The 17,190-nt window shown below is 40.3% G+C and overlaps 2 protein-coding genes across 3 annotated transcripts; one reads left to right on the top strand and one right to left on the bottom strand.

Annotated features, from left to right (window-relative positions):
• Positions 1-370: 370 nt before the first annotated feature.
• fxr1 (FMR1 autosomal homolog 1) lies at positions 371-13,843 on the top strand. Of its 2 annotated transcripts, XM_073476599.1 has the most exons (18): positions 371-453; positions 2,968-3,020; positions 3,106-3,199; positions 3,305-3,376; positions 3,631-3,779; positions 3,889-3,982; positions 4,140-4,256; positions 4,906-5,076; positions 5,640-5,718; positions 5,915-6,024; positions 6,203-6,289; positions 8,525-8,726; positions 8,936-9,029; positions 9,977-10,098; positions 10,221-10,430; positions 10,689-10,766; positions 11,356-11,435; positions 11,935-13,843. In XM_073476599.1, the coding sequence occupies exons 1-18, from the start codon at positions 403-405 to the stop codon at positions 12,124-12,126; spliced, it is 2,055 nt and encodes a 684-aa protein (XP_073332700.1). In that variant the 5' UTR covers positions 371-402; the 3' UTR covers positions 12,127-13,843. The 2 variants fall into 2 exon arrangements, with proteins under 2 accessions (XP_073332700.1, XP_073332699.1); XM_073476598.1 differs by lacking the exon at positions 10,689-10,766.
• A 676-nt stretch (positions 13,844-14,519) lies between these two features.
• dnajc19 (DnaJ (Hsp40) homolog, subfamily C, member 19) lies at positions 14,520-16,502 on the bottom strand. Its single transcript, XM_073476280.1, has 6 exons — positions 16,391-16,502; positions 15,997-16,048; positions 15,181-15,254; positions 15,019-15,098; positions 14,825-14,895; positions 14,520-14,723 (listed from the first exon to the last, which is right to left on the bottom strand). The coding sequence occupies exons 1-6, from the start codon at positions 16,391-16,393 to the stop codon at positions 14,653-14,655; spliced, it is 351 nt and encodes a 116-aa protein (XP_073332381.1). The 5' UTR covers positions 16,394-16,502; the 3' UTR covers positions 14,520-14,652.
• Between the last annotated feature and the right edge of the window lie 688 nt (positions 16,503-17,190).

Here is a 17,190-nt window from a genome sequence, read left to right as displayed (position 1 = left end):
GAAGTAGGCTATACAGTAACGGAAAATGGAAATACTCAAGTAAACTACAAGTGCCTAAAAGTGTACTTAAGTACAGTACTAGAGTAAATCTACATTCCATCACTGTTAGCAGGCTGTGAACTGATGAATATGATTGTTTGTTGGAGTTAACCTGTATTACATGCTCTATGACAACCAAAAAACGACAATAAGATGTAAGATGAAGCTTCAGTTTGTTTAACTGTCGTCGTGAGGAAACATAATTAAACGTTGAAGTGAGTTACATTTGTACACATCGAGGTACAACAGTCAATGAGCAGTAAACACACCGCTGCCGTGCAGCAGTCACCTCTCCACTCTGCAAACTTCACCGCTGATGCTTTCAGGAGCACCTGTCGTCCCAACATCCTTTGCGTGTCCAATATGGAAGAACTGGCGGTGGAGGTCCGTGGCTCCAACGGGGCTTATTACAAGGTAAATACCAGCTTATCAATCCAGCAACAAACATCATATCACGCTACACGACACAGTATTTTAGCTAAACTGTCATGGTCCACAGCAACAGTTTCCGACTCGCTCCGAACCCACCAACTGCTCGCTATTAGCTTGTACTAGCAATGCTAGCCAACATTAGCATACTGAGCTAGCATCGCTCGCAAGTCGTCGCCAACTGTCACTTTTTAGCAACCTCTTTTTATACTCAGAGTGGAACAAACATGATAATGTCCGCGGCAGTGGGACTATATCGCCGATAAAGGCTTTTATTCGTTTTACTTGAGGTTCGGTTGAAGCTTCCTCAAGCTAAAAGTTAGCTAACTTGCTAGTTGTCTAACTGTTGACGTCAAAAGATGTGGCTCAAGTAAAATGTGGTCGGACGTCATTCTAACTCTGTATGATTTATTCGGTTAATGGAGTTGTGTAACTGTTATTAGAGCTGTTTTACATCGCTTATAATGTGACCATATGTCTTATTAACGTATGTGATATTTTGTAGACAACACGGCTAGTTCTGACAGTGATTTTCAGCTCTCTGCATCAACTCAACGGCTGTCTATTATTTGATACTTCATCATGCCCAAGCTATTTTTTTCTATGTGTATGTGTGAGCCAGCTGTTCCTTGTCAATCTGGACCAGCTGGCATGTCAGCAGTGGGTCACTGATACCGTAGACTTAAAAGCTATTTCTGGACTTGCTGCCTGTAACAGTCCCGTCTCCTTTCCTTCAACCTCGTCTGTGTGTTTCCTCTCTCCTTCTCTCGTCTCCTCTGCCACAGGGACCCCTTTCCTTCTTCTTCTTCTTCTTCTTCCCCCACCCCCAAGGCCTCATTCCTCAGATGACTCCTTTACAACTATATGATACTGTCCTCACTGCTCTCTCAGTCTACCCAGCCCTGGTTTCATGAGTCACTGTGCCTACTGGTGGATCTTGAAGTCTAGAGTTAAATTGGTTTTGTGATTCTGTGTTTCTGTTAAAATGTTATTTAACTTCACACAAGATGGCTTTAATTCCATAGATTTGAGTACCTGAACACCAAGGAAATGTTCAGTTCAGGTGTTTCTTTGTGGCCAATCATAAGGTTATGTACAGCTGATCTCTGAATTTCATTTATGATGTGGAAAAGAAGTTAGCTAGGGCTGCATGTAATGTTTTTATTTTAATGTTGATTAATTTGCAATTTGTTTTATTTAAAATTTTAAAATATTTTTCTATAAAATAGTATGATATGCCCTTTATAATTTCTTAGATATAATCATATGTTTTGTCTGACCAAGTTAGTCCAAAACCCAAAGAAATTGAGTTTAGTATTATTTACGTAGTATCGTGACAAATCCTCACATTTTAGAAGCTGTAACCAGATAATGTTTGGTACATTTGTTTGAAAAATGATAAATAATTGATAGCTAAAAGAGCATCTAATCGCTTCAGCTCCTCACACACACTGCATTGGAAGCATTGTTCATGTCACTTTGTGACAAATTGACATCGTGGCTTTTATGTATTTCTGTACTATAGTTATGAAGATACTTAAACAGGAATTTTGCTGGTTTTCAACCAGTTTTGTAATACTTCAGTATTGGTAGTTTATGCAACTGAATGATGGTAAACTTCTCTCGATTTTGCGTACGCCCAGAGCCTCTCACTGTTTTGCTTGCAAAAATCCACCAAAGGATGCAAAAGGCGTCATCTGGCAGATTTTAGGACTGTTGTATCAACAACAGATTGTACTTCCTTTTTTTTATGCCTGCATCCACAGACACAAAGAGTGTAGTCGGATCAAGAGAGAGAGGGAAAGCTGCCTCTCTCTCTGTTTCTCTTTCTCTCTCTCGGATCAAGTGAGGGGCATCTCAACAAACTGCTCATCAAACTAGACAGTTCTGATAAACTATAAACCAAGAATTTGTTACTACACTGCCTATATCTCTCCTAAAATGTTATCAGAAACATATTTTAGCATGCAATAGAGAAAGTTTGTAAACCTGAAATGGCCGCTTTATTGTTCCTGTGTTGTGAAAAGAGAGGCTAAAACAACTCGACTCCTAAGTCAAATACCAAACACCACCCAGCTCGCAGCATTGTTAGTCGGTCCTGTGCGGTGCAGTGCATTCTAGTTGATGTAGGTTTTTTACCTTTTGATCAAATGGGAATACTTCAGCCCCTTTTCTGTAGTCTCTCTGGTGATGTAACACAAATTTCAAAAATATTTGCCCAGTTTTGTTCAAGGGCCATCTTTCCAGCGGTTAAACACTTTCTTACAGGTTTTATTTGCGTAGCTTTTAAGATGTCTGCCACTGACAATCTTGCTGCTAAACCAAAAACAATACGGTTGAAAGGAGTTTTATGTTTGATTCCCAAAAGCATTAAAAAGTCATGTGAAAACTCTTTAGCAAAAGTCTCTGTTACTCTAGATAACCAGCAGAACTGAAAGGAGAGCGCTTGCTTGAAGACTCACATGTTTACTCTTATCTGTGTGTCTTTCTGTTCCGCAGGGCTTGGTCAAAGATATCCACGATGACTCTCTCACCATTGCCTTTGAGAACAAGTGAGTCTCTCTTTCTCCTGTATTCCAGTTGCTTTCATAAAATATGCCAAGTTCAAAATTTTGAAGAAAAATTACTTGTTTGCAGTTGGCAGCCAGAGCGCCAGGTGCCCTTCAGTGATGTCAGGATGCTACCGCCCACTGAAGGGAAGAAGGACATTGGAGAGGGCGAGGAGGTCGAGGTAAGCAGTAAACATGCATAAAGACTTTTACTTTTTTCTTTCCTGGTTTCCTCTTTTATCCGTTTCTGTATGTCTCACTCTGTCTTGGTCTTACTCTCCCGTCAGATCTTCTCCAGAGCCAATGATCAGGAGCCTGGTGGTTGGTGGCTGGCTAAAGTTCGCATGATGAAGGGAGATGTGAGTACAGTTTGTCATGAAGACTTCATTTCTGTATTATACTCTTTATATTTACATAAAAATGAATAAAATTACAAATGTTCTGTTACATTTTTTTATATGGCTAATGTGGCTAGAATACCTTATTTTTGTTGTTTTATTAAAGCGCTAGTTAAAACCTGCTATTTTGAAAATACTTTAGATCAACATGCCCATTTTTTTATGTTGATGTTTGTAGCTTTTATTTTACACATTGTGCCTGTCTTTCTTTTCAGTTCTATGTGATAGAATATGCTGCCTGCGACGCCACTTACAATGAGATTGTGACCTTTGACCGTCTGCGTCCAGTCAACCCTAACAAGGCCATCACCAAGAACTCCTTTCACAAGTGCACTGTCCCCGTTCCTCAGGATCTACAGGAAGCGTATGTACAGCAGTGTTACACTACCAGCCTTAGGGAGAGACAAATCTCCTTCCAAATTTGTGAATTTGTTTACAAAGGGAAGTTTAAAGTCATTTTTCTCATAAAACAGGTGCCAGAATGAGAATGCCCATAAGGAGTTCAAGAAAGCAGTCGGAGCCTGTCGCATCTCATACTGCCCTGAGACCAGCCAACTAGTGATTGTGGTAACTGGCCTGTGGTGACATTTTTATGATAACATTTGGTCTACTACATGAGATGTCTCAACTTTGTCCTGCTCACTATGTTGTGCAATGGATAACACAACTGAACACATGTTAACTCTTTCTTTTATTTCCTCTATGTGTGTTTGTGCGTTTGTAGTCCACCAATGAGGCGACAGTGAAGCGTGTGTCGTTGCTGAGTGACATGCACCTGCGCAGCATCAGGACCAAGCTGTTGCTGATGTCACGCAACCATGAGGCCACAAAGCACCTGGAGGTCAGTTGGTAACAAGAACGCCATGGTTCAGTTACGGTGGTGATGGGGAGGTCACACGGGCAGCTTAGCAATGTCAGTGGGGGGACTCTTTGTAACCTCTTAATTTAGAAATCAGATGGTCACCATGTTGACATGAAGGGCAGTTAGTAAACATATACCATGCCATATGAAATTACCTAAAACAAAAGTCAAACTCTTTTTAGGAGCGCCTATGGTGTCGCTTTTACATAGCCTGTAAAATTTAGATAATAAAAAAGATAATTTCAGTTCATGTTGCACTAATAATACTGTCTGCTGAGTGCAGAGTGTAATGTTTAGACCTCAGACGAATGAAGAAAAGGTAAAGGTGAAGGCGTTGGTAAGAAAGAATATTTGCAGAGGCTACATTGACTTTGTTGAGGATTTTTACATGAATACCACCAATACTCCCTTATAATAGGAGTTAAATAGAAAGAGGGTTAGGGTTAGGGTTATGTCATATTGGTACTTGACTTTTCTTTTGAGATGAATAACATATTTGACACTTTCAACTAACTTATGACTTAAATGTATTTCAGTTTTGGCTGTAAAATGATTTAATGAAAACAAAAAGATGAACTTCTTGAAAATGTTAACTAATAAATCAAACTCGGCTCTTGGGTTTGTGTAGAGCTCCAGGCAGCTGGTGTCATCCTTCCAGGAGGAGTTTATGGTGAGACTGGATCTGATGGGCCTGGCCATCGGCAGCCATGGCAGCAACATCCAGCAAGCACGAAAAGTGGCAGGTGTCACTGCTATCGAGCTTGATGAGGAAACAGGCACTTTCCGGATTTATGGAGAGGTAGGGATTTGTCTGGAGGACTGAATATTTTCCATTATGTGGGAAAAAAATAAATGAACATATGATGAATGTTGAGAGAAACAGTGTACACATATTTGAAATCTTTAGTTTATACTGAAACAAGGACTGCGTATGTGTGCATGTTGCATTCTTCTAATTTTTTTTACTTTGGTTGTGTTTGTTGTTATTTTAAGTGGATTTGAACATCATCCTTTTATGATTAATTGACTGTATTCAGAAGCTGACTGACCTAAATGTATGTAGAAAATACAGATGCATACTGTTGTCTGTCTGTGTTTTAAAAAGACCATTAGGTTTGACTGTTGGGTCTTCATCAGGGGTCCAAGACCTCGTGGTCAAAACAGGTTGCCTTTTTTTAATGATTTAGCTATTACAATAAAGGCTTTTAAATATTTCCTTCCTCCTTTTTTGATATTTTCTTTTTTGGAGTGCCTGGATTGTTTTCTAATCTCCCGTGTAAAGAGCATTGTTCACATTTTTGCCTACATTGTGTTAAATAGAGCAACCAGTCATCTTCTCTTCAATCCTGTGTTGTCTTTCAGTCAGCAGAGGCAGTGAAGAAGGCCAGGGGCTACCTGGAGTTTCTGGAAGACTCTGTTCAGGTGCCCAGAAACCTTGTTGGTATGTAGACACATACATTTACTGTCTATGCAGGGAAATTGTCACAACTTTTACGATTAACGTTTACGAAGGTACCACATGACAGACAATTACAGCATCTGTGATGCATTGAAAGACTTTTAAGTCTGTTTGACTTGCAACTCTGTTTCATTGTTACAAGTTGCCATTTCAACTTTTACCTGCTCTCTGTCTCCAGGCAAAGTGATTGGTAAGAACGGTAAGGTCATCCAGGAGATTGTGGACAAGTCCGGTGTGGTGAGAGTCAGGATAGAAGGAGACAATGACAACAAGCAGCCCCGACAGGAAGTAAGCCTGCTACTGCCACGTCTTAACTCTTTTTGATAAAGCTGCTGTAGAGTACTGATATAGTGTCACAAGTTTATTTTAAATTTTTTTTGCTCCATACAAATGATGTAGACACTTTTGTTTCTTAATCAGTCCCATACTAACATGTGTGTTGTGTTTTTGTGTTTTGTTGACACAGGGAATGGTCCCATTCACCTTTGTCGGTACTAAGGAGAGTATTGGCAACGTCCAGGTCTTGCTGGAGTACCACATCTCCTACCTCAATGTAAGCATGCCTATGAATATGCGTGTGTGTGTTTGTTGAGTCGGGTGGGGGGGGGCCTTGTTTTTGATGCCTGTTTTTGCCAATTCTTTCACTCTATGCCACAGCTTCAGTTTACCACCATTTCAGGCAGCCTGCTAATGCGTCTCTTGGCTAAACAGTGTTTCATTCAGGTGGCAGCATGAAGTGAAACAATGACCACATGATGGAATAATTTCCATACATACTAACTGGCATTAATGTGGCCACTAGCATGTCTACAACGCTTTGTAAGCTTTGCTAAAATCTAAACAGTAACACTTTGATTTTGTGCTAGGCATGGACTCTAATAAAGTAATACCTGATGGGAAAGTATTAAAAAACAATCAGTAATTATAAATGATTTAATATGAATAATAAACAACTTAGGGAACTATATACATAAAAAATGCAAGAAAACTAACTTGTACAGCTGTCTTATCGAAATAAGACAAGTGCAATATCCAAATCAAAGGAGGTGCAGTTTTTTGATAAAGGTAAATTGTGCCAACATACCATTTTAACTAAAGCATTGTGATGCTACTGAGATGCCCCAGCATACAAATTATATTTCCCAGAAAAAGTCACACCATCATTTTTGTAATTGATTTATATTAAATGAATTATGGAAATTAATTAGATGTTCTGACTAAATTGGGACTCCTTGTAATGGCTATATCTATTCAAACAATCGCAGTGTGAGTTTTTTGTTTTTCCCTTGGCATATCGTGCAGCATTACTTACTTGTATATACTTTAGTATTAAGGTCCAAACTATTCTTGCATCACACCAATCCAAAATTTTGTAGAAGTACAAAATACAAGCGCCTCAACATTGTATTTAAATACAGTACTTGATTAAATGGAATTTAATGACATCCATTCTGGTTATGCTACATTTTTATTTTTACTGCAAATATATATTGGTTATCAGTCTGCTTTATTACTAATAATCAGTATCAGTATTGGCCCTGAATAAAATGTAAAACAGTCGATCCCTATTACTTCTGTTTGTTGCAGTGATTACAAGGTTTATCGAGGTTCCCCATACAGTAGTACTTTATTGTGGAGGCTTACTGGAAGTAAAACCTCTGCTAACATCATAAAAGATTTGTACACTTTTATGATGAAATGCTGAAAAATGTCAGGATCTGTCAGACTCACAGGGGGAGACTGATTTATTGATCACATTGTAGGTTCTGTGGTAAATAAATCAAATCAGTATCAGAGAAAGCGTCTTTGAGTTTATCCCATTTTGAGGCTAACAGCTCAATCAGTCACAGTTAGGTAGCTTGTAGTTTCAATTATAGGCCGGTCATTAGGGCTGCATGATATGGTCAAAAAGTGATATTGCGATTATTTTGACAGATATTGCGATATAATTCATGATTATTATGGATGATTACATTTTGAATCACAGTTTTCATTGTCATTGAAAAACTAGTAAAATCAGGATAATGTGGCATTTCTCCCGGTCTCTGCCAAACAAACATGTTTTATTACATTTGGAGAACAAGCTTTGCAGGCCGCAGCATCTCTGCAGAACTATAAAATTTAATAACAACACTGTTTTGTGACACATTTTACCTTTTTATTTGGATATTGTACTTTGTCATATAGCGATTTCGATTATTTTGTGATTAATTGTGCAGCCCTACCGGGCAGTTTATTACCATCTCTAATAAACAACTTCCTGGCAGGAATACCTGATTGTTATTATTTTTTTTTCAGTTGACAGTTAATTATGAAAGCCATACAGATTTTTCAAACCTATGATAATCTTCATTGATAATCACTTTGCTGTTCTGTGTTGTGTGTTTCACTTCCTATACAAATTGCACTTTGCATGTATCAATGTTTACCCTGTGCTGTTTGCATGTTTGCGTGCTGTGTTGGTGCTTTGTTTGTGTTTGTTTTGCACTGTGTGTGTGTGCATGTGTGTCCGTCCATAGGACATGGAGGAGCTTCTTGTGGAGGGCCAGCAGCTAGAGGAAGAGCTTAGGCAGATTGTGGCTGTTAAACAGGGAAACCGCCTAGGAAGACTCAGAATGAGCAACACAAGTCACACTGGATATGATGTAGATGTGTGTATGATGATTATGCATATGCATCCAGACAAACACAGAAAGAATCTCACGTTTTCAGCTACTTGCTGTTCCTTTGGTCTTTTTTTGTTTCTCTTTAATCTTACCATTACCCCTGGTTTCTTTTTCCCTTCCAGGAGGTTGAGCAGCTTCGTCTGGAGAGGATGCAGATTGATGAACAGTTACGTCAGATCACTCAGGGTCACCGACCAGCTGACAGAGAGAGAGGGGAAAGAGGAGATGGCAATGCCAATGCTTCCTCGTCCTCTTCACATATCACTCGCTCCTACAATAGTCGGGGGCGTGGGCGCAGAGGCCACAGCTACAGCACTGGATATGGTAGGCACCTTGTAAAAGCAAATACTAAAAAAACAAAAGATCTTGTTTGCTGCCAGATATTGTGGCGTTACAAGTTGTCTGTGTAAGATTGTACAAGAAATTAGAAACAAAACCGTTATTGAATGAAACTGGCTGGACAAAAGAAGATTTTTGCATCTGTCTGGACCTTTCTGTGTGACCGTCTCTGTCCTCTTGTTTGATGTTTCCAGGCACCAACTCAGAGCAGTCCAATGCCTCTGAGACAGATTCAGAGCGCAGGGATGAGCTCAGTGACTGGTCCCTTGCTGGAGAGGACCAGGACAGGTAATTTGTGTTTTTATCAAACTGTAGCTGGTGTTTTTAGTCGATGACATGCGCAAGACAGCATCTCTTTTATTGAATTTTATAGCGTTGAGCGCGCCTAGGTTTAAAGGCATAACTTGCAGGATTTGTCGGTTGCTATTAGTAAACACACCATTCAAACATGCCGAAGTATCCTTGAGCAAGATACTGAACCCCAAAACTGCTCCTGGCGCGCAGTTGGCACCTTGTGTGGCAGCCTCTGCCGTCAGAGGGCCCTGCGATGAGCTGGCGACTCATCCAGGGATATACCCTGGCCTCCGCCCTATGTGAACTGGATTTGGCCCCAGTAACCCGCAACCCGCAATCCCCTGAAAGGGGCGATAAAGCGGCAACATCTCCGCGACCCTCACGGAAAAGCCGTAGATAATGAACTGAACTGAACTGAACCATTCAAAGTTTGCCACTTCCTCCCCGGCTCAACCTTCAAGACAGAGAGAGCGGGAGCAGGGGTGGCAGAGCAATTCAGAGAGTGAATGAAGAATGGGAGTGGCGTTGGTGAAAACAAAGCAAGGAACCAGAGAAATAAAATATTATTTCCTGATTTATTTCATGCCAGTTATATTCTAAAGCACAAATAAACACACCCACACCTTTGGCGTAACCCTCTAGATTTTGTGTGAATGCAGCCAAAGCGCACACTTAATCCTGTCCACTCTTTGACTGTCTACTCTGTGAGGGTGTGTGTGTAGCTCACGCCGCCCTCAGTTTAGCAAACACACACACTTGCAGCTCTTTATGACAGCCTGTTAGCAACGAAGACAGCAACATAACCTGAGAGATTACTTTTGTATGAGTCTATACATTGTTTATTTTTAGTTTTTTTAGGAAAGTCCTGCATATTATGCCTATAAACATTTAGATTTTTTTTTATGAATGATTGACTGATTTATCGACTGACTGACTTGAAGGGAGAGGGAGAGAGGCTCGCGCCCACAAAGAGATGGTCGCAGGAGGCTTGGACCCGGCAGAGGCCGAGGAGGGACTGGAGGACGGGGAAGAGGAGGAAGGGGAGGATACCACAACAGCTCTGGTAAAATTCCCTCTTGAGGGGGGGATAAAGAGAGGGACACAAAAACATTTTTGTCTTATAAAAGCCATATGGTAGTTTGACTTAACTGTAACCTATTTTCTGTGAATCGTATGAAACTGCAGCAGGACCTCGGGACCATGAGGACAACCATGCCTATGGAGCCGTGGAGACAAACACAGAGACAGACCAGACAGCCGATACAGACGCCAGTGAGTCCAACCTGCCTGCCAACCGACGAAGAAGATCTCGACGACGCAGAACAGACGAGGACGCCACTCTGATGGACGGCATGAGCGAGTCGGACAACGCCTCATTGAGTGAAAATGGAACAGGTATGGAAGTCTCATTTATCTGGATCAATCATTTTACTGGACACACCACACAAAGAGGGCATACAGGTAAAATATTGTTGTCAGAACACATTTGTCACAAAACATTCAGTGCTTTCGCAGCATGTCTTTATCAGAAAGTCCATCATACATTTCTTTGAGTAGGTGTAAAAGGTGCAGGTGCAGTTCAAAGACAGGTCTCTGGTTTAAAAGCATTTTAAGCCCCAAATCCCTCTCTTTGTGACAACCTCACACCCCTAGATGAGCCCGAGGCTAAACCTCAGCGTCGTAACCGTAGTCGACGTCGTCGCATCCGTCTGCCTGAGGAGAGGCAGCCAGGTAACCATAGCAACTGCCAGAATCCCCTCTCCTAAACTGCGCACCTAAAGGCTTGTCTAGAAAACTATGCACCAGGCCTGGCGTTTGTTTGTGTGCCACCAAAGACATACTAAACCAAAAAGTTGTTGAAATTGCTTGAATATCTTTCATTGCTTGGTAAGTGAGCGTGTCTGCCCTGTGATGTGGTTGTTGACTGGCTGTCAACAGTGGTTTGCTGTGCAAAGCAAAGTCTGCATCTTTTTATTTTTTGTTTACTAACATCTACACTACTAGGTTTGTTTTCATGTTGTCAGGCTGTCCATTACACTCACGGCAGTTCTGGTTGTGGTGTGTGTCATAGTAAGCCTTAACCTTTAACTTAACTTACCTTTAACTTTAACTTTTCTGTAATGTTGTGTTGGATGTCACATGTACAAGGACTCCAGTTAGGCAAGTGCACACCACAAAAAGAAGAGAGTCTGAAAGTGCTGAAAAGGTTCCTTTCAGACTACCAGACAGGGTCCAGACGGATGAACTGTTCGACTGGAATTATTTAAAGAAAACAGAAAATGTCGTGACCATTTTTTTCTTTGTTGTCTTCTTTGTACAGTGACCGTGGCTGACTACATATCCAGGGCTGAATCTCAGAGCAGACAGACCACCAAGGACACCAAGATAAACAAGGATGTGGTTAGTACCTAAATGTCCTGTTGGCAGACACCAGATCCAGAAGAAGGTCCATTAAAGTTCTTGATGCTTGACGATCACTTATTAAACTTTTGATTTTTAACCTTGATTTTATTTACCACTGAATGTAGTGATATCTCAAGAATGCCTTGAGGGAATTTCTTCAAATTTGGCACTAAATGTCCACTTATTTTGTTGGCAAAGGTCACTGTGACTTCATCATGTCCCATTCTCGTGAATGTGATATCTTAAGAGTCTTGAGGGAATTTCTTCAAATTTGGCCATTGCTCAACAATTTTATGATGATAATAATAATAATATTTAACACAATTGAAAAGGGGATAAAAGGTTGAAGTTATGACATTTAATAATTGGCCATTAATCAAAGCCATAGCTCAAGAACAGCGAGGTGGTAATCCTAGTTTGTTGTATGACTACCTATGGTGAATTGGTTTCATTTCATTAGTAGTTAACTATTTGTTTGTCCTATGTTTCTGTTCAGGGTCAGGTAGATGCCATCGCTGAGAACAGCCCGCCGTCCGCCCCAGCCACCACCAATGGCTCCAACAACAATGCTGGCGACAGTGAGGGCAGCAGTGCCACCAGAGCTCCTACGTCTTCCACTGAGAGGCCCGCCAAAGTCTCCTACAAAGAGGACTCTAACCCGGAACCCGTTGTAAACGGACTCTCCTAGTCAGACTGGAGCAAAGGAAATGGTTTCAAATATTTTAAATTCTTTGGCTGCACTCGATTGAATCTCCCTGTCTCTGGAGCAGCCTTAAGAACAAAACATTTAAATACAACAAGCACTGTTGCTTTTTTTTACTTTACAAATATTTGAAACCTGTTCCGCTATTTTAGAGGTCTGAACCTTAACCTCCCCTTTACACACGTGTTCTGTCCAACTATTCATTTTACTACCGTTTTTGTACAATAGTACTTCCTGTATGAGCTTGCCAAAGATAGTCAAAACACACACACACACTCACAGACATCTACTTAACTGTACTTTTCAGTCCACTCTTCATTGAGAGCTCAGGGAGAGGTCGGGCTGAACGCAGTATTTATAAAATGCAGACAGGGATTCCACTCAAACCCATACTGTGGTATGAATGCAGCAGTTCCTTTTTTATTGATATAAATAATATCATAGCAGGGTTTTAGAAAAAAAGTCAGCCTTTTACTTGGTGGACTTAGAAAGATGCTTCCACAACCTTTTTCAGGATGTTTTGTGCATCTGAAGTAGTTTGTAAATTAAATGTTCTGCATGAGCAGTACCACAGTGCAGATAGGTTTTGTTGGAAACCCACGTATGTCTGACATACATGTGATCAGCTGTTGTGCCTTGAGAGTAGATTCAACATGTTGTTGCCTGGCTCTGCACACCATCTGAAATCTTTTCACTTATTTCTGTGTTACTTGGTGACCATGGCCTGCCACAGATGAACCAGATGAGTTGTCTCCTTGGTCTACACATACCCTTATGGCACCACAGGCAGGTGAAGGCAAACACTGAAAGGATTTCAGAGGCATATCTTTTTAAAATCAGGTGTGTTTATTCTTAATGTTTGTGGGGAAAATGAGTCCAGTTATCCTTTATATATGTATCTGTTGAAGAGTTTGACAATAGCTGCTTTCTGTTTTTCAATATGCAACCACTTCAGTCAGAGAGGAAATGTAATTACAGCGTGTCTGGAAAAGAAAAACAATAGAAGAGTTGTTTTCTTTGCACTGAAACATACACTTTTTCTGTTAAAAAGTTGATTGTAGTTGAGTCTGGAAACTGGCCTGTTACTGTTTATTGCTGGACAGAGATGTAGCCATTAGCGCTGGGTTTCCTTGAAACGTCTCGTTGCTAAACATCAGGTAGTTCATAATATCAAATATGATAAGAGTAATCCAATTACTTCAAAAGAGACTCAAAGCATGTTTGCTGTGTCTGAGGTTAAAATCTCCTTTAACATATTGCAAAGATCCTGTTTGAGCTGTAAGAACCAGACTACCCTGTCGATGAGATGTTTCTGGGAAACCAAGCCCAGGTGACAATGATGTCATTTTCATGGTTCTTCCACAGACTGGCTGGCTGGAAACTGGTCATGACTGTTCCACTAAGGAAGGAGATTTATTTGGTTTATTTATTTAAGAAATGTACAGTATTTAAAAGAAAAAAACAAAAACAAGAGAAGCTCTCCTTTTTCTTGACACTAAAACATGCGTTACCTAGGGTTTTCTTTTAAAACAAATGACAATTTGGACTACTGAGAGTTGTCACATCCCAAGTGTTTTTGTTGGGTCAACTACAGTATGTTTTTTTTTTTTAATGGATCGTTCTGGTTGGTTGATGTGCAATATGTTTTGTATGCAGGTAGTTCTTAAATAAACTTGATCTTCCATGTAGATCTAAAACCTGACTGTTTGTCTCTCTGATGAAAAATAATATGACAGAAGTTGTACAAATATGGTGCACTGTTGCCATCTGCTGTTATTTGTACAGGGTTCATACAACATCTCATGAGTCAAATTCAGGCACTTTCAAGGTACCTAAACCAGACTCAAAGTCTTTATCATCACATCTAAAGTGTTACTATGAACGCTATAGCATAAAACAAAGTTTACAGAATGCCTGTACCCACTGAAATCAATGCATATTGTCACCTTGTTTATTTTACCAGCTCTTAACTTTATATGTTTTGATCAGGATTATTAAATGCTAATTTCCACAGTAAGGGATCAACAGAGTACTTTCAAGTATGATGACTGGATAGTTTGATTTCAAATGTCAGACTTTTGGTTTACATGACTGATTGTAGATGAAAAAGCAGATTATTCTGAAAACCAACCTTTTTTTCAAAGAGTATATTCAAATTCAAGCATATTCCTAACCCTGAAAACATACGGTTAAAATTCCTTTTTTTCTTTTTTACCTGTGTGAACTCAAACCCCTCACCATTACACTGACACACAGGTGGCTGTTACACCAAAAGGCTGCAAAAAGTTCCCATCTTGTGTAAAACTCCCTCAGAAAAACAAAGAAAATGAAAACAAAGTAAACTTAAAATACAGCATAATAAACCAGAGACAGTCCCATTAATTACAGAGTGATTTTATTTGATAATCAGTTAGAAAAATCTGGTAATCGCTCAAGTGGGTCAGTGCAATGTCATAGATGAGATCAGTGTGGAATCACATTTACTGTATGTCATAATCCGCGTCTTCACTTCTATTTCTTTATCTGGCCGTCCATCAAATCCTTTGCTTCATTTATCTTTGCTGCGAGGTAGGGAGATCCACCTGTGACACACACAAACAGCCCACGATTAAATTGCACATGTATACCTTATATTTTTGCTCTAGGAGGCTGGAATTTGGCCTCAATTTAAAGCCTCACCTACCTCTGTCTGGATGGTTCAGGATCATTAATTTTCTATGGGCTTCTCTGATCTTATTCTTGTTGGCTGTTGGACTGAAAGAACAGTAACAACAACAGTGAATTATTATTAATAATCAGTGTAAATACTACTGATAAGCAAATTGAGCTGGGAAAAAAAGCTGGTGGCTGAGTTACTGGTGTGAGTGTTTTACATACCTGACACCTAAAACCAGGGACGCCTCTCTCTTGTTCATCTTTGGATCAAATCCACCTCTGTAGTACCCTCCTCCAAAAGTCTGCAACAACATATACAGTTAACAGCTCACCGTGGCAGGTCTGCTAACTGATCCTTACTCGCAAAAAAACACCTGTTCTTACCGTCGTGGGGAAACTCTGAAGGGCCTGTTTCACCTGAGGCTCCATCTGCTTCATGGCCTGCATGGCATAGCGACCTGGGAGACAAAGAAGAGGGGAAGAAAATATCACCTGCATGATATGGTCAAAGAATCATATTGTGATGATTTCTGACAACAATTTTATATTTTCCTTGAAAAAATGATTAAAATCATGATGTTACCTGCCTCTCACGGCCAATACCAATAAAATATAGTATAACCAATACTTTCACATTTAGTATTTGAAAAGCAGTTTGACTTGATAAAATCATCTCTATTTATCCATATCAATAAAAAGCCAGTGTTATACATTTCCCAATGTATATGTGTCCCTGGTGTTTTGTGTACACATCCAGGGAATTTGACAATGGTTTTAAATTGATCTCAGTGTACTTGCACAAATAAAAATGTACAGGAAGACAGAGATGGACACAAATAGGACAACAAAGCTTGACAAAGACAGGTTAAACTTCGACTGCTATGTACATACACGTGGATGAAAATAAGTGTATACATGGGTATATACAAAGCAAAAATTACCAACAACTTAAGTGCACAAGTGTTTATGTAAACTAATACAATGAGTGAAAGTGAATAAACACTGAATGGGAAGAGATTAGCCTGACACTTAACTTTGAACTTGTAGTTGTGTCAAGGTGATTGGTCACACCACTGAATAGCTGAAGCTCAGTTTCACATATACACATTCTCAATTGGGGCAATTAACATATGTGTCAGGCTGACAGCAACATCCCGTCCTTCCTTAGTAAACGTAATAGCTTTCACAGGAGTAACTGACCTGCAAATCCAGCTGCTGCCAGAGCCAGTCCCACTGCCACCATGGAACTGGCCTGCAGAGAGAGAGAGAGAGAGACAGAGGAGGTGAAGAGCACAAAAACATTGTGAAAACACACAGAAAACCACTAATAATGAGCTGTCCTGAGGCTACAAACACATGGTTCATGACCAAGCTGTGGCATCTTATGAAGCCTGAGCAATCAACGCTTCCTCCGTTTATTTTGACTTCCAGCAGTAAATCAAACGTTTGGTTACATCGTGTTGGGTCATACACGAGTAAGCTAACGTTAGCTTAGCCGTTCAGAAAGAGCGTTGTCGGACTTATCGACTGATAACTGATCACGCGACCGTTTCCAGATCGTCGTTACAGTTTGTAAATAACGAGTCCGACCTACCATGTCTGTGTGTTACGTTCCGTTTCTGTTAAAAGTCAGGACCATAACTTTTGACCTCTCATGTTTTCCTCGCTCTGGTGTTCATATGTTTTGCCGGAAATGGCGTAGAACTGTCGTAAAACCTCGACACGCGCTGGTCCCGCCTCCCACGGTCAAACTGTCCAATCGGAGCCCGACTTGACTGCAGCCTCGCGCGGAGGCGGAGTGAACATCCAGATACACCTGTGAGAATGTTGAATTCCCCTCACCTGCCCAGCATAAAACAACTGTTTTTAGTCCTCCTCATGAACAAGAAGGTGGAGGTTGATGGTAATTAAAACCTGATTTCTATTTATTTTATTTTAATGTTGAGGACTTGAGAGATGATAAAGCTAGCTAAGCCAGCGGTGGATTACTGGGTGTTCAAGCTAAATACTACTGTTACAAAACTATCTAATTTTAGCTTATGTTAATAAAAGAATACAAACATTTACAGACTGTCTGTGAATGTTTATTTGCAATTTAGCAGTAAACACTTTAAATGTGCTGTAAAATCCAGCTAGAACCAGCTTCAAAACTTAGCTGGTCATTAGCTGGTCTTGCTGGATTTATCTGGTTGGCCAGCTTCCTCAAGCTGGTTTAGTTAACTGGTGATCAGCTGATCGACCAACTTTCTGGTTGAAAGGCCAGCAGCCAGGTTGGTACTGCTGGTGTAATTGGACAGTTAATGGTGGACCAGCTTGGCCATGCTGGTGTACCTGCTCAGGTCTGAGATGACAGATCAGGTGGTGATGAAAGAGTGGTACTTAAGTACTTAGTTC

Source organism: Pagrus major, chromosome 11, assembly GCF_040436345.1.
Source record: "Pagrus major chromosome 11, Pma_NU_1.0".
In the NCBI taxonomy this organism is placed as follows: domain Eukaryota; kingdom Metazoa; phylum Chordata; class Actinopteri; order Spariformes; family Sparidae; genus Pagrus; species Pagrus major.
The sequence above is the reverse complement of the archived record's forward strand: the minus strand, read 5'-3'. Positions and strand labels throughout refer to the sequence as shown.

Coding starts and splice junctions, on each gene's coding strand:
- dnajc19 (XM_073476280.1), bottom strand. Junction 15,099..15,180: donor TTCAGAGTTTCCCCACGACG/GTAAGAACAGGT, acceptor ATGTTGTTGCAG/ACTTTTGGAGGAGGGTACTA. Junction 14,724..14,824: donor CCTGAACCATCCAGACAGAG/GTAGGTGAGGCT, acceptor TGTGTGTCACAG/GTGGATCTCCCTACCTCGCA.
- fxr1 (XM_073476599.1), top strand. CDS start 403: ATGGAAGAACTGGCGGTGGAGGTCCGTGGCTCCAACGGGGCTTATTAC. Junction 3,983..4,139: donor CCAGCCAACTAGTGATTGTG/GTAACTGGCCTG, acceptor GTGCGTTTGTAG/TCCACCAATGAGGCGACAGT. Junction 10,767..11,355: donor GCCTGAGGAGAGGCAGCCAG/GTAACCATAGCA, acceptor TTCTTTGTACAG/TGACCGTGGCTGACTACATA.